This window comes from Agelaius tricolor, unplaced genomic scaffold, assembly GCF_023055355.1.
Source record: "Agelaius tricolor isolate 1412-34295 unplaced genomic scaffold, bAgeTri1.0.p SCAF_120, whole genome shotgun sequence".
Taxonomy (NCBI): Eukaryota; Metazoa; Chordata; class Aves; order Passeriformes; family Icteridae; genus Agelaius; species Agelaius tricolor.
This window is the reverse complement of record NW_027269380.1, coordinates 195,183-211,012: the sequence shown is the minus strand read 5'-3', so window position 1 is coordinate 211,012 and position 15,830 is coordinate 195,183. Positions and strand designations below refer to the sequence as shown.

General features: G+C 42.1%; 1 protein-coding gene and 1 long non-coding RNA gene across 3 annotated transcripts; both read right to left on the bottom strand.

Moving 5' to 3' along the window:
- Positions 1-95: 95 nt before the first annotated feature.
- Positions 96-14,852, bottom strand: LOC139586512 (2-acylglycerol O-acyltransferase 2-like). Of its 2 annotated transcripts, XM_071419995.1 has the most exons (6): positions 14,756-14,852; positions 12,312-12,490; positions 9,774-9,978; positions 7,668-7,839; positions 4,527-4,726; positions 1,074-1,302 (listed from the first exon to the last, which is right to left on the bottom strand). In XM_071419995.1, exons 1-6 carry the CDS (start codon positions 14,850-14,852, stop codon positions 1,148-1,150), a joined length of 1,008 nt encoding a protein of 335 aa, XP_071276096.1. In that variant the 3' UTR covers positions 1,074-1,147. The 2 variants fall into 2 exon arrangements, with proteins under 2 accessions (XP_071276095.1, XP_071276096.1); XM_071419994.1 differs by lacking the exons at positions 7,668-7,839; positions 14,756-14,852 and adding an exon at positions 11,768-11,866 and having other exon boundaries at positions 96-1,302; positions 12,122-12,560.
- On the bottom strand, positions 5,210-6,042 carry LOC139586513 (uncharacterized). Its single transcript, XR_011677831.1, has 3 exons — positions 5,934-6,042; positions 5,504-5,651; positions 5,210-5,391 (listed from the first exon to the last, which is right to left on the bottom strand). It is a non-coding gene; the product is annotated as an uncharacterized lncRNA (long non-coding RNA).
- Positions 14,853-15,830: the final 978 nt, after the last annotated feature.

Genomic DNA, 15,830 nt, shown 5'->3' with positions numbered 1-15,830 from the left:
GGGGGGGATTTGGGGGGGATTTTTTGGGGGATTTTTTTTTATTTTTTGGGGATTTGGGGGGGATTTTTGGGGGATTTTTTTTTTTTTTTGGGGGGGGGATTTTTTGGGATTTTTTGGGGGATTTTTTTTGGATTTTCCCCAATTTTTTGGGGATTTTTTGGGGATTTTTTGGGGGATTTTCCCCCAATTTTTTTGGATTTTTCCCCAATTTTTGGGGGATTTTTTGGGGGATTTTTTGGGGATTTTTTGGGGGATTTTTTTGGGGGATTTTTTTGTGGATTCTTTTGGGATTCTTTTGGGTTTTTTTTTTTTATTTTTTGGGGGATTTTTTAGGGAGTTTTTTGGGATTTTTTGGGGATTTTCCCCAATTTTTTGGGGATCTTTTTGGGGATTTTTTTTTTTTGGGGGGGGGATTTTTTTGGGATTTTTGGGGGATTTTTGGGGGATTTTTGGGGGATTTTCCCCCAATTTTTGGGGGATTTTTTGGGGGATTTTTTGGGATTTTTCCCGAATTTTTTGGGATTTTTTGGGGATTTTTTCCCCAATTTTTTGGGGATTTTTTTAGGATTTTTTGGGGATTTTTTTTTTTTGGGGGGGGGGATTTTTTGGGATTTTCCCCCAATTTTGGGGGGATTTTGGGGGGATTTTTTGAGGATTTTTTCCCCAATTTTTGGGGATTTTTTTAGGATTTTTTTGGGGATTTTTTTTTTTAATTTTTTGGGGGATTTTTTGGCGATTTTTTGGCGATTTTTTGAGGATTTTTTTGGGGATTTTTTGGGATTTTTCCCGAATATTTTGGGATTTCCCCCCAATTTTTGGGGGGATTTTTTGGGGGATTTTTTGGGGGATTTTTTTGGATTTTTCCCGAATATTTTGGGATTTTCCCCCAATTTTTTGGGGATTTTGGGGGGATTTTCCCCAATTTTTGGGGGAATTTTTTGGGGATTTTCCCCCGTTTTTTTGGGGATTTTTTGGGGAATTTTTTGGGGATTTTCCCCCGGTTTTTTTGGGGATTTTTTTGGGATTCTTTGGGGATTTTGGAGGGATTTTTGGGGGGATTTTCCCCCAATTTATTGGGATTTTCCCCCCAATTTTTTGGGGATTTTTTGGGGGATTTTCCCCCAATTTTTGGGGGATTTTTTGGGGTTCAGACGAAGCTGAGGCGGCGCTCGGGGGGGACCCCGAACTCTCCCTTGTGCTCCTCAAAGAGCTCCCGGAGCCGCTCCCGGTACCGGCGGTGCCAGAGCTGAACCTGCTCAGCTGAAGGGTCTGGAACCCGGGGCAGCTCCAGAGGGGCCCCCACTGCAAAAAAAAAAACCCAAAAAAAGGTGAAATAAACCCAAAAAAACCCATTAAATAAAGCCCCAAAAAATTCCACTTTAAAAAGCCCGAAAATCCCATTAAGATTCCCAAAAAATCCCATTAAAAATCCCATTAAAAAGCCCGAAAATCCCATTAAGATTCCCAAAAAATCCCATTAAAAATCCCATTAAAAATCCCATTAAAATCCTTAAAAATCCCATTAAAATGCCATTAAAATCCCATCGAAAATCCCATTAAAAATGCACGAAAAAAATCCCATTAAAAGTCCCATTAGAAACCCTTTACAATCCCATTAAAATCCCATTAAAAATGCCCTGAAAAATCCCATTAAAAATCCCATTAAAAATCTCATTAAAAATCCCATTAAAATGCCATTAAAAATCCCACAAAAAATCCCATTAAAATCCCATTAAAAATCCCATTAAAAATCCCACTAAAAAATCCCATTAAAATACTTAAAAATCCCATTTAAAAATCCCATTAAAAAGCCCGAAAATCCCATTAAGATTCCCAAAAAATCCCATTAAAAATCCCATTAAAAATCTCATTAAAAATCCCATTAAAATGCCATTAAAAATCCCACAAAAAATCCCATTAAAATGCCATTAAAAATCCCATTAAAAATGCACGAAAAAAATCCCATTAAAAGTCCCATTAGAAACCCTTTACAATCCCATTAAAATCCCATTAAAATACTTTAAAATCCTATTAAAAATCCCACGAAAAAATGCCATTAAAATGCCATTAAAAATCCCATTAAAAATCCCATTAAAATCCCACTAACATATCCCATTAGAAATACTTTAAAATCCCATTAAAAATGCCATTGAAAATTCCATTAAAAATCCCATTAAAAATACATAAAAATCCCATTAAAATCCCATTAAAAATCCCATTGAAAATCCCATTTAAAAATCCCATTAAAAATCCCACTAAAAAATGCCATTAAAAATCCCATAATAATCCCATTAAAATCCAATAAAAATCCCATTAAAAATCCCATTAAAATACTTAAAAATCCCATTCAAAATCCCACAAAAATCCCATTTAAAAATCCCATTAAAAAGCCCAAAAATCCCATTAAGATTCCCAAAAAATCCCATTAAAAATTCCCAAAAAAATCCCATTAAAATCCCATTTAAAATACTTTAAAATCCCATTAAAAATCCCACTAAAAATCCCATTAAAATGCCATTAAAAATCCCATTAAAAATGCACGAAAAAATCCCATTAAAAGTCCCATTAGAAACCCTTTACAATCCCATTAAAATCCCATTAAAATACTTTAAAATCCTATTAAAAATCCCACGAAAAAATGCCATTAAAATGCCATTAAAAATCCCATTAAAAATCCCATTAAAATCCCACTAACATATCCCATTAGAAATACTTTAAAATCCCATTAAAAATGCCATTGAAAATTCCATTAAAAATCCCATTAAAAATACATAAAAATCCCATTAAAATCCCATTAAAAATCCCACTAAAAATGCCATTAAACATACTTAAAAATCCCATTTAAATGCCATTAAAAATCCCACAAAAATCCTATTAAAATCCAATAAAAATCCAATAAAAATCCCATTGAAAATCCCATTTAAAAATCCCATTAAAAATCCCACTAAAAAATGCCATTAAAAATCCCATAATAATCCCATTAAAATCCCATTAAAATCCAATAAAAATCCCATTGAAAATCCCATTAAAAATGCCACTAAAAATCCCATTAAAAATCCCATTAAAATCCCCAAAAAACGCCATTAAAAATCCCACTTAAAATGCCATTAAAAATACTTTAAAATCCCATTAGAAATCCCATAAAAATCCCATTTAAAAATCCCTTTAAGAAGCCCGAAAATCCCATTAAAAACCGAAAAAAATTGCAAAAAATCCGATTAAAAACCCCGAAAATCCATTAAAATTGCCAAAAAATCCCATTAAAAATTCCCAAAAAAAATCCCATTAAAAATTCCCAAAAAATCCCATTAAAAATCCCATTAAAATTCCCAAAAATGCCATTAAAATTCCATTAAAAATTCTTTAAAATGCCATTAAAAATGCCATTAAAAATCCCATTAAAAATACTTTAAAATCCCATTAAAAATGCCATTAAAAATCCCATTAAAAATACTTTAAAATCCCATTAAAAATCCCATTAAAATGCCATTAAAAATGCTTAAAAATCCCATTAAAATCGCATTAAAAAATCCCATTAAAAATCCATAATCCCATTAAAAATCCATAATCCCATTAAAAATCCCATTAAAATGCCACTAAAAATCCCATTAAAGTCGCCATTAAAAATCCCATTTAAAATCCTTTAAAATCCCATTAAAATCTCATTAAGATGCCACTAAAAATCTCATTAAAAATTCCCCAAAAAATCCCATTAAAATGCCATTAAAAATCCCACTAAAAACCCAATTAAAAATACTTTAAAATGCCATTAAAAATACCATTAAAAAGCCAAAAATCCCACTAAAAATCCCATTAGAAATACTTTAAAATCCCATTAAAATCCCACTAAAAAATCCCATTAAAACCCCATTAAAAATCCACATTTTTTCACCGGGTTTTTTTTTGGTTTTTTCCCCCAAATTTCTGGAACTTTTCCCCTGACTTTTGCTCTCATTTCCCCCAATATTTTACATTTTTTCCCAATTTTTTACGCATTTTTCCCCATTTTTCCCCCAAACCTCCACATTTTTCCACTGGGTTTTTTTTGGTTTTTTCCCCAAAATTCTGCAATTTTTTCACTGAACTTTGCTCTCATTTCCCCCAAAAATTTACATTTTTTTCCCAATTTTTTCCCCATTTTTTCCATTTTTTCCCCAAACCTCCATATTTTTTCACTGGGTTTTTTTTGCTTTTTTCCCCCAAATTTCTGGAACTTTTTCCCCTGACTTTTGCTCTCATTTCCCCCAATAATTTACATTTTTTCCCATTTTTTAACCTTTTTTCCCCATTTTTTCGCCAAACCTCCATATTTTTTCACCGGGTTTTTTTTGCTTTCTTTCCCCAAAATTCTGCAATTTTTTCCCTGACTTTTGCTGCCATTTCCCCCAATAATTTACATTTTTTGCTCATTTTTTACGGGTTTTTTCCCCTTTTTTTTCCATTTCTTCGCCAAATTTTCATATTTTTTCACCGGGTTTTTTTTGTTTTTTCCCAATTTTCCCCTTTTTTCCCCCATTTTCCCTCACCCACGGTGTGGATGGGCCTGCGGAAGGGCAGCAATCCGAAGCTGTATTGGAAAACGCCCCGGGCGTGGAACAGCGGCAGCGCCACCCCCAGCAGGCGCTGGAGCCGCCCCTGGAGGCGCCGCAGCCGCGAGCCCGGCGGGTTCGGGACCTGCTGGAAGAGCTCGTTCTCCCCAAAACTGAACACGGGAACCAGGGGGGTGCTGCAAAATAAACGGGGAACCCCAAAAGTCAGGGGGGGATTGAGAGAGAGAGAGGAAATCCCAAATCCCGGCCTGGAATTGTGCTCTGGGAGCATAAAAATCCACCCTGGAAATGGCAAATCCCGGCCCAAAATTGCACTTTGGTAGCCTAAAAATGCACCCTGGAAATCACAAATCCCTTTGCTCAAATACCCCTTGGGAAATCCCAAATCCTGTCCCAAAATTCCACTTTGGGACCCTAAAAATCCCTTCCCCAAATCCCCTTTTAAGAAGCCCAAAATTCCCATTGGAAACCCCAAATCCCTTCCTCAAATATCCCTAAAAATCCCTCCTGGAAACCCCAAATCCCTTCCCCAAAATCTCCATTGGAAACCCCAAATCCCTTTCCTCCAACATCCCTTGGGAAATCCCAAATCCCGTCCCAAAATTGCATTTTGGGAGCCTAAAAATCCCCCTGGAAACCCCAAATCCCTTCCCAAAATTCCACTCTGGAAACCCAAAATCCCTTCCCCAAAATCTCCCTTTAAGAAGCCCAAAATTCCCATTGGAAACCCCAAATCCCTTCCTCAAATATCCCTAAAAATCCCTCCTGGAAACCCCAAATCCCTTCCCAAAACTGCATTCTGAAAATCCCAAATCCCATGCCAAAATTGCACTTTGGGACCCTAAAAATCCTGTCCCCAAATCGCCCTTTAAGAACCCCAAAATCCTGCTCAGGAACCCCAAATCCTTTCCCCAAAATCTCCCTTTAAGAACCCCAAAATCTCCACAGGAAACCCCAAATCCCTTCCTCAAATATCCCTAAAAATCCCTCCTGGAAACCCCAAATCCCTTCCCCAAAATCTCCATTGGAAACCTCAAATTCCTTCCCCAAAATTGCACTCTGGGAACCCCAAATCCCGTCCCAAAATTGCACTTTGGGAGCCTAAAAATCCACCCTGGAAATGGCAAATCCAGGCCCAAAATTCCACTGTGGAAATCCCAAATCCCTTCCTCAAATATCCCTAAAAATCCCTCCTGGAAACCCCAAAATCCCTTCCCAAAATTCCACTCTGAAAATCCCAAATCCCATCCCAAAATTCCAATTTGGGAGCCTAAAAAAATCCCTCCTGGAAATCCCAAATTCCTTCCCAAAATTCCACTTTGGGACCCTAAAAATCCCTTCCCCAAATCGCCCTTTAAGAACCCCAAAATCTCCACAGGAAACCCCAAATCCCTTCCTCAAATATCCCTAAAAATCCCTCCTGGAAACCCCAAATCCCTTCCCAAAATTCCACTTTGGGAACCCCAAATCCCTCCCCCAATTCCCCCATTTATCCCTTCCCAAAACCCCAAACTCACCTCAAAATCCCCAAAATCTCCCACTTAAGACCCCAAATTCCCGATTTATCCCCCCAAACCCCCAATTTCTCCTCCCAAAATACCCCAAAATCCCGATTTATCCCCGAATTCCCCTAATTAAGACCCCAAAATCCCATTTATCACCTCAAAACCCCCATTTATGTCCCCCAAAATCCCCATTTATCCTCCCGAAACCGACCCAAAACCCCCAAATAAGACCCCAAAATCCCCATTTACTACCCCAAAACCGACCCCAAAACGCCACAAAATCCCCATTTCTCTCCCCAAAATCCCCATTTCTCTCCCCAAAATCCCCATTTCTCTCCCCAAAATCTCCTCAGGGACCCCAAAATCCCGATTTTCCCCCCAAAATCCTCATTTCTCTCCCCAAAATTCCCATTTTTTTCCCCAAAATCCCCACACGTATTTGAGGCCGATCCTGACGAAGCCCGTCCTGCACAGCGGCTGCAGCGCCCCCGGCCGAGCCTCCGGGGACCCCCTCAAAATCCCCATTTCTCTCCCCAAAATCCCCATTTCTCCCCCCAAAATCCCCAATTTCTGCCCAAAAATTCCCATTTTTCCCCCAAAAATCCCCACCCGTATGTGAGGGCGATCCTGACGAAGCCCGTCCCGCGCAGCAGCCGCAGCGCCCCCGGCCGAACCTTCAGGGACCCCCTCAAAATCCCCATTTCTCTCCCCAAAATCCCGATTTCTCTCCCCAAAATCCCCATTTCTGCCCCAAAATCCCCATTTTCCCCAAAATCCCCATTTTTCTCCCCCAAAATTCCGGTTTTTCCCCCAAAAATCCCCACCCGTATTTGAGGCCGATCCTGACGAAGCCCGTCCTGCACAGCGGCTGCAGCCGCAGCACCCCCGGCCGAGCCTCCAGGGACCCCCTCAAAATCCCCATTTCTCTCCCCAAAATCTCCTCAGGGACCCCAAAATCCCGATTTTCCCCCAAAATCCTCATTTCTCTCCCCAAAATTCCCATTTTTTTTCCCCAAAATCCCCACCCGTATTTGAGGGCGATCCTGACGAAGCCCATCCTGCCCAGCGGCTGCAGCGCCCCCGGCCGAGCCTCCGGGGACCCCCTCAAAATCCCCATTTCTCTCCCCAAAATCCCCATTTCTCTCCCCAAAATCCCCATTTCTCTCCCCAAAATCCCGATTTTCCCCCAAAACCCTCATTTCTCTCCCCCAAATTCCGATTTTTTTCCCCAAAATCCCCACACGTATTTGAGGCCGATCCTGACGAAGCCCGTCCTGCACAGCGGCTGCAGCGCCCCCGGCCGAGCCTCCAGGGACCCCCTCAAAATCCCCATTTCTCTCCCCAAAATCCCCATTTCTCTCCCCAAAATCTCCTCAGGGACCCCAAAATCCCGATTTTCCCCCAAAATCCTCATTTCTCTCCCCAAAATTCCCATTTTTTTTCCCCAAAATCCCCACACGTATTTGAAGCCGATCCTGACGAAGCCCGTCCTGCACAGCAGCCGCAGCGCCCCCGGCCGAGCCTCCAGGGACCCCCTCAAAATCCCCATTTCTCTCCCCAAAATCCCCAATTTCTGCCCCAAAATTCCGATTTTTTTCCCCAAAATCCCCACCCGTATTTGAGGGCGATCCTGACGAAGCCCGTCCTGCGCAGCAGCTGCAGCCGCAGCGCCCCCGGCCGAGCCTCGAGAGCCTCCGGGGGCCCCCCAAGGGCGATCACGGCCACGAGGCCGCCGGGCCCCGCCAGGAGGTGCTCAAGGCTTGAGGCCTCCGAGGAAACCAGGCCTGGAAAATGAAGAATTAAAGGGGAAATAAATCAAAAATAAAGGGGAAAAAATTAAGAATTAAATGGGAAAAAATTCGGAATTAAAGGGGAAACAATTCGGAATTATTCAGAACCCAAGGCCGGCCCCGCCAGGAGGTGCTCCAGGCTCAAGGCCTCCAACGAGACCAGGCCTGGAACAATTCAGAATTAAAGAGAAAAAAAAAATCAAAAATAAAGGGAAAAATATTCAGAATTAAAGGGAGAAAAAATTCGGAATTAAAGGGGAAAGAAAATCGGAATGAAAGGGGAAAGAAAATCGGAATTATTCAGAACCCCAGGCCGGGCCAGGAGGTGCTCCAGGCTCGAGGCCTCCAATGAGACCAGGCCTGGAAAATTCAGAATTAAAGGGGAAAAAAATAAAAATAAAATAAAAAAAATTCAGAATTAAAGGGAAAAAAACTTTAGAATTAAAAAGGAAAAAATTCAGAATTAAAGTGGAAAAAAAAAATACAGAATTATTCAGAACCCCAGGCCAGGCCAGGCCAGGCCAGGAGGTGCTCCAGGCTCGAGGCCTCCAACGAGACCAGGCCTGGAACAATTCAGAATTAAAGGGAAATAAATCAAAAATAAAGGGGAAAAATTCAGAATTAAAGGGGAAAAAAAGTCAGAATTAAAGGGGAAAAAAGTTTGGAATTAAAAGGGAAAAAATTCTGAATTATTCAGAACCCAAGGCCGGCCCCACCAGGAGGTGCTCCAGGCTCGAGGCCTCTGAGGAGACCAGGCCTGGAAAATTCAGAATTAAAGAGGAAAAAAATTAAAAATAAAGAGGAAAAAAAATCGGAATCAAAGAGGAAAAACTTTCAGTATTAAAGGGGAAAAAAATCGTAATTAAAGGGGAAAAAAAATTCGGAATTATTCAGAACCCCAGGCCAGGCCAGGCCAGGCCAGGAGGTGCTCCAGGCTCGAGACCTCCGAGGAGACCAGGCCTGGAAAATTCAGAATTAAAGGGGAAAATGAATCAAAAATAAAGAAAAAAAATTTCAGAATTAAAGGGAAAAAAAAATCTGAATTAAGGGGGAAATTTTAATTTTTTTTTAAATTATTTCCCCAAGTCCTTGATGGATATTTCAGCTCTTTTTTAACCCTTTCCTCACCGCCGGCCAAGACATTTTCTATTTTATTTAAATCTTTAAATGGAATTTAAATTTAACTATGAATTTAGTATTCCTTTAATTTCATATTAACTTAAATTGAAATATTTACATTTAAATTAAAAATTTACATTTTTAAATTTTGGTTTTTTTTAATTAAAAATATAATAGTATCATAATATTTTTGATGGTTTTAATTTTTCATTTTTTAAATTGAATTATTTAAGGGTTGTATTTTTGATTTCCTTAATTTTTCTTCTTAAATGTTTTAAATTTTAAATTTTCTTTTTTAGTTTTTAATTTTAATTTTTTTTTAGATTTTTATATTTTAAAGATTTTTAATTTTTTTAATTTTTAATATTTTAAAGATTTTTACTATTTTTTTAGATTTTTAATATTTTAAAGATTTTTAAATATTTTTTTTAATTTTTAAAAATTTTTTAAAAATTTTTAGTTTTTAAAATTTCTTTTCATTTTCACTTTGAAATTTCGAACTTGTAAATTTTTTTTATTTTGAATTTTTAAATGATTTCATTTTCTTTTTTATTTCTTTTATTTTTAATTTTTTTTTCATTTTTAATTTTTTTTTTATTTTAAATTTTTTTAATTTCCTCTCTTTTTCTTTTTAATTTTTTTTTATTTTTTTTTATTTTGAATTTTGAAATGATTTCCTTTTTTTTATTTTTCAATATTTAAAAAAAAAAAAATTTAATTTTTTTTTAATATAAATTTTTATTTTTTATTTTTAATTATTTCCCCAACTCCCTGCCGGCTATTTCGGCCCTTGTTAACCCTTTCCTCACCGCCGGCCATGGCGTAGTCCCTGAAGAGCGGCAGCCGGAACCAGCAGGGCAGCGTCAGCAGCCGCGGCTGCAGCCCCGGGAAGAGGCGCCCGAACCCGGTGGCCTCGGTGCAGAAATTCCCGAAGGCGCCGGCGGCCAAAACCCCGTGAGGGTGGAACCCGAACACGTAATTGCGGCCGGGATCCAGCGGCACCGTCCGGATCAGCTGCAAAAACGGGAAAATTCTGGAAATTTCTGAATTTTCGGCGATTTTTAGGCGATTTTTGGCGATTTTTTTGGATTTTTTCTTGATTTTTTTTTTAATTTTTCGGGGGATTTATTTCTAGTTGCGGGCTTCTATTGTAAACATTGGGGGTTTTGTTTTTAATGTCGGCATTTTTAGGGATTTTTGGCGATTTTTTATGGGGATTTTGGGGCAGAAATCTGGGGGTTTTGGGGGGAATTTGCAGCTTTTATCGGATTTTGGGAAAGCAGAACCCCGTGAGGGTGGAACCCGAACACGTAATTGCGGCCGGGATCCAGCGGCACCGTCCGGATCAGCTGCAAAAACGGGAAAATTCTGGAAATTTCTGAATTTTCGGCGATTTTTAGGCGATTTTTGGCGATTTTTTTGGATTTTTTCTTGATTTTTTTTTTAATTTTTCGGGGGATTTATTTCTAGTTGCGGGCTTCTATTGTAAACATTGGGGGTTTTGTTTTTAATGTCGGCATTTTTAGGGATTTTTGGCGATTTTTTATGGGGATTTTGGGGCAGAAATCTGGGGGTTTTGGGGGGAATTTGCAGCTTTTATCGGATTTTGGGAAAGCAGAACCCCGTGAGGGTGGAACCCGAACACGTAATTGCGGCCGGGATCCAGCGGCACCGTCCGGATCAGCTGCAAAAACGGGAAAATTCTGGAAATTTCTGAATTTTCGGCGATTTTTCGGCGATTTTTGGCGATTTTTTTGGATTTTTTCTTGATTTTTTTTTTAATTTTTCGGGGGATTTATTTCTAGTTGCGGGCTTCTATTGTAAACATTGGGGGTTTTGTTTTTAATGTCGGCATTTTAAGGGATTTTTTGGCGATTTTTTATGGGGATTTTGGGGCAGAAATCTGGGGGTTTTGGGGGGAATTTGCAGCTTTTATGGGATTTTGGGAAAGCAGAACCCCGTGAGGGTGGAACCCGAACACGGAATTGCGGCCTGGATCAAGCGGCACCGTGCGGATCAGCTGCAAAAACGGGAAATTTCTGGAAATTTCTGAATTTTCAGCGACTTTTGGGGCGATTTTTGGGCAATTTTCGGGATTTTATTTTGGATTTTTTTTTTAATTCTTCGGGGGATTTATTTTTAGCTGCGGGTCTCTATTTAAAATTTTCGGGGTTTTGTTTTTAATGTCGGCATTTTAAGGGATTTTTTGGCGACTTTTTATGGAGATTTTGGGGCAGAAATCTGGGTTTTTTTGGGGAAATTTGCAGCTTTTATGGGATTTTGGGAAAGCAGAACCCCGTGAGGGTGGAACCCGAACACGTAATTGCGGCCTGGATCCAGCGGCACCGTCCGGATCAGCTGGAAAAATCAATTTATTTCGGGGATTTTTGCGAATTTTCGGGATTTTTTAATTTATTTTTTGGGGTATTTTTAGGATTTTTTAGGGGATTTTTTGGAGGGTAATTAGGGATTTTTTTTTTTTAATTTTGGAGTTTTATTTTTCATTACCGGGAGGCTTTGGGAATTGGAGGTTTGGGGGTTTTTTGGGGTTGATTTTTTTTTTTTTTTTTTTATTTTTTGGGAATTTATGGGTTGAGCATTTACGGTGCAAGGGCGCCCCCCTCGCGGCGAGGCGTGGAGAGAACCTCCAGAGACCCCCAAAATCCCCTCAAAATTCCCCCAGGAATTCCTATCCAGGAGCCCCAAAATCCTCCAAAACTCCACTCAGGCAGCCCAGAACCCCAAAACCTTCAGAATCCCCCCAAAATCCCCATTTTTCCCCCCATTTTCCCTTCAGGATCACCGAGATGGGGAAGTAGTCCCGGAAGTGGTTCCAGACGGGCAAGGCCCAAGGGCGCCCCTGGCGGCCGGGCATGTGCCGGTCCTCCAGAGACCCCAAAACCTCCCCAAATCCCCCCAAAACTTCCCTCAGGAACCCTAAATCCCCCAAACCCCATCCAAGGGACCCCAAACTCCCTCAAAACCCATCCAGTGACCCCCAAAAGCCCCCAAAATCCCCTCACAACCCCATTTCCGGCCATTTTCCCGCCAGGATCACCGAGATGGGGAAGTAGTCCCGGAAGTGGTTCCAGACGGGCCAGGCCCAAGGGCTCCCCTGGCGGCCCGGCATGTGCCGGTCCTCCAGAGACCCCCAAACCCCCTCAAAACCCATCCAGGGACCCTAAATCCCTCAAACCCCTCCCCAGAACCGCCCCAAACCCCATCCAGGGACCCCAAACGCCCCCCAAAACTACATTTAGGGACCCCAAGACCCCTCTAAACCGCACCCAGTGACCCCCAAAATCCCCTCACAACCCCATTTCCGGCCATTTTCCCGCCAGGATCACCGAGATGGGGAAGTAGTCCCGGAAGTGGTTCCAGACGGGCCAGGCGCGCACCCAGGCGCACGGGCGCCCCCCGCGGCGGGGCGTGTCCCGGTCCGCCAGCAGCCACAGCCCATAGAGCAGCGCCGGCAGCCAGAGCGGCCCGCGGAGCGCCAGCACGAACAGCACCGTGCACAGCTGGCCTGGGTAATCAATAGTTATCGATTGGTTATCGATTGGCAGCTATTGGGGTCCGTTATCGGGTTAGAAATGTGAATATATATATGTATATATATGTATATATATGTATATATATGTATATTAGCAGGAACAGCACCGTGCACAGCTGGCCTGGGGATCGATAGTTATCGATAGATTATCGATTGGCAGCTATTGGGGTCCGTTATCGGGTTAGAAATGTGAATGTATATATATGTATATATATGTATATATATGTATATATATGTATATATACGTATATTAGCAGGAACAGCACCGTGCACAGCTGGTAATCAATAGTTATCGATTGGTTATCGATTAGCAGCTATTGGGTTTTGTTATTGGGTTATAGATAGGGATATGTAAATATTTATGTGGCTGTATTTAAATATAAATATAAATATAAATATAAATATAAATATAAATATAAATATAAATATAAATATAAATATAAATATAAATACCAGCACTGTGCAGAGCTGGCCTGGGGATCGATAGTTATTGATAGGATATCGATAGTTATCAATAATTAGATATTGGTTATCGGGAATATTTAAATATATAAATATATAAAGATATATAGAAATATATATACCTATTATATATTATATATTATATATATTTTATTTATACTTATTTATATTTTATATATGTTTATATTTATATATATATTTATATTAAATATTTAGCACCAATAATCATTAATAATTATTGATATTGAAAATTATCTATTGGTTATCGTTATTGGGTTAGAAATATCAATAAATGCATATAATATAATAATATGTGCTTTATATATATATATATGTAAAAATATATAAAATATTCCTCTGGGATTTTATTCCCCATATTATGGGATTTTTTTCCCCCTAATTCTGGAATTTTATGTCCCAAATTCTGGAATTTTATGTCCCAAATTCTGGGACTTTTCCCCCTCCAATTCTGGGATTTTTTGTTTTAAATTCTGGGATTTTATTCCCCAAATTCTGGGATTTTTCTCTCTTTAAGTCTGGGATTTTATTTCCCAAATTCTGGAATTTTCCCCGTCCAATTCTGGAATTTTCCCCGTCCAATTCTGGGATTTTATTCCCCAAATTCTGGGATTTTCCCCGTCCAATTCTGGGATTTTCCCCGTCCAATTCTGGGATTTTATTTCCCAAATTTTGGGATTTTATTCCCCATATTCTGGAATTTTCCCCGTCCAATTCTGGGATTTTTTGCCCCAAATTCTGGGATTTTTTGCCCCAAATTCTGGGATTTTACTCCTCTAATTCTGGGATTTTTTGCCCCAAATTCTGGGATTTTTTGCCCCAAATTCTGGGATTTTACTCCTCTAATTCTGGGATTTTTTGTCCCAAATTTTGGGATTTTTTGCCCCAAATTCTGGAATTTTCCCCGTCCAATTCTGGGATTTTTTGTCCCAAATTTTGGGATTTTTTGCCCCAAATTCTAGAATTTTCCCTGTCCAATTCTGGGATTTTATTCTCCAAATTCTGGGATTTTATTCTCCAAATTCTGGGATTTTTTGCCCCAAATTTTGGGATTTTTCTCTCTTTAATTCTGGGATTTTTCCCCCAAATTCCCCCAACTCCAGACACAAAAAACCCCAAATTCAGACCCCAAAAAACCCCAAATCTTCAGAGCACCCCAAACCCTCCCAGAACCCCAAAACTCCCCAAATTCCCCCCAAATCCAGACCCCAAACCCCCCCCGCTTAAATTTTCCAACCCCCCCAAAAACCCCAAAAATCCCAAATTTCAGGGTGGGAACTCTCAGGGCTGCCCTAAAAAACTTTGGGGTAAAAAGGGGGGATCAAAGGCATTTTGGGGACCCCCACAGAATTTCGGGGACCCCCCTCACAATTCCACCCCCGAACACCCCAAATTTCACCTCCAGGAACCCCAAAAACCCCAAATTTCAGGGCGGGAACTCTCAGGGCTGCCCTGAAGAACTTTGGGGTAAAAAGGGGGGGGGTCAAAGGGATTTTGGGGACTCCCACCCAAATTTTGGGGACCCCCTCAGAATTTCGGGGACCCCCCTCACAATTCCACCCCCGAACACCCCAAATTCCACCCCAGGAACCCCAAAAATCCCAAATTTCAGGGTGGGAACTCTCAGCGCTGCCCTGAAGAACTTTGGGGTAAAAAGTGGGGGTCAAAGTGGGGCTGGGGGATTTTGGGGACCCTCGCCCGGATTTTGGGGACCCCCACCCGAATTTTGGGGACCCCTGTGAGGATTTTGGGGCTCACCGAGGAGGAGGAAGGAGCAGACCCACTGCAGCACGGCCAGGGTCTGCAGGCGGCGCCGCAGGGGGAGGCGCAGGGGGGCGAACTCCAGCAGGGGCATGGGGGGGATTGGGGGGGATTTGGGGGGGATCTGAGGGGGTTTGGGGGTCCGGAGGGGATTCGGGGGGGTCCTGAGAGGATTTAGGGGGGTCCTGAGGGGGTTTAGGGGGGATCTGAGGGGGTTTGGGGGGATTTGGGGGGGTCCTGAGGGGGTTTGGGGGGTCCGGAGGGGGTTTAGGGGAGATTTGGGGGGGGGGATTTGGGGAGTTCCGAGGGGGTTTAGGGGGGATTTAGGGGGGATCTGAGGGGGTTTGGGGGATTTAAGGGGGGATCCGGGGGGGTTTAGGGGGGTCCCGAGGGGATTTGAGGGGGCCTGAGGGGGTTTAGGGGGTCCTGAGGGGGTTTGGGGAGGATTTAGGGGGGATCTGAGGGGGTTTGGGGGGATTTGGGGGGGTCCTGAGGGGATTTGGGGGGTCCGGAGGGGGTTTAGGGGAGATTTGGGGGGGATTTTTGGGGAGTTCCGAGGGCGTTTAGGGGGGATTTGGGGGGGGGTTTAGGGGGGATTGGGGGGGATTTGGGGGGGATCTGAGGGGGTTTAGGGGGTCCTGAGGGGGTTTGGGGGGTCCTGAGGGGGTTTAGAGGGGATTTAGGGGGGATCTGAGGGGGTTTGGGGGATTTAAGGGGGGATCCGGGGGGGTTTAGGGGGTCCCGAGGGGATTTGAGGGGGCCTGAGGGGGTTTGGGGGGTCCTGAGGGGATTCAGGGAGGATTTAGGGGGGTCCCAAGGGGATTTGGGGGGGGATTTAGGGGGGATCCGGGGGGATTTGGGGGGGGTCCTGAGGGGATTTTGCGGGGTCCCGAGGGGGTTTAGGGGAGATCCGGGGGGGATTTAGGGGTTCCCGAGGGGGTTTGGGGGGGATTTAGGGGGGATCCGGGGGGTCCTGAGGGGGTTTGGGGAGGTTTAAAGGGGATTTTGGGGGGTTCCGAGGGGATTTAGGGGGGATTTTGGGGTGTCCCGAAGGGATTTGTGGAGTTCCGAG

Excerpts from the sequence above, each read along its gene's own strand:
- LOC139586512 (XM_071419994.1), bottom strand. Across the intron at positions 9,979-11,767 it reads GGGACTACTTCCCCATCTCG|CTGATCCGGACGGTGCCGCT; the intron begins GTGATCCTGAAG and ends CCGTTTTTGCAG. Across the intron at positions 1,303-4,526 it reads CAGGCCCATCCACACCGTGG|TGGGGGCCCCTCTGGAGCTG; the intron begins GTGAGGGAAAAT and ends TTTTTTTTGCAG.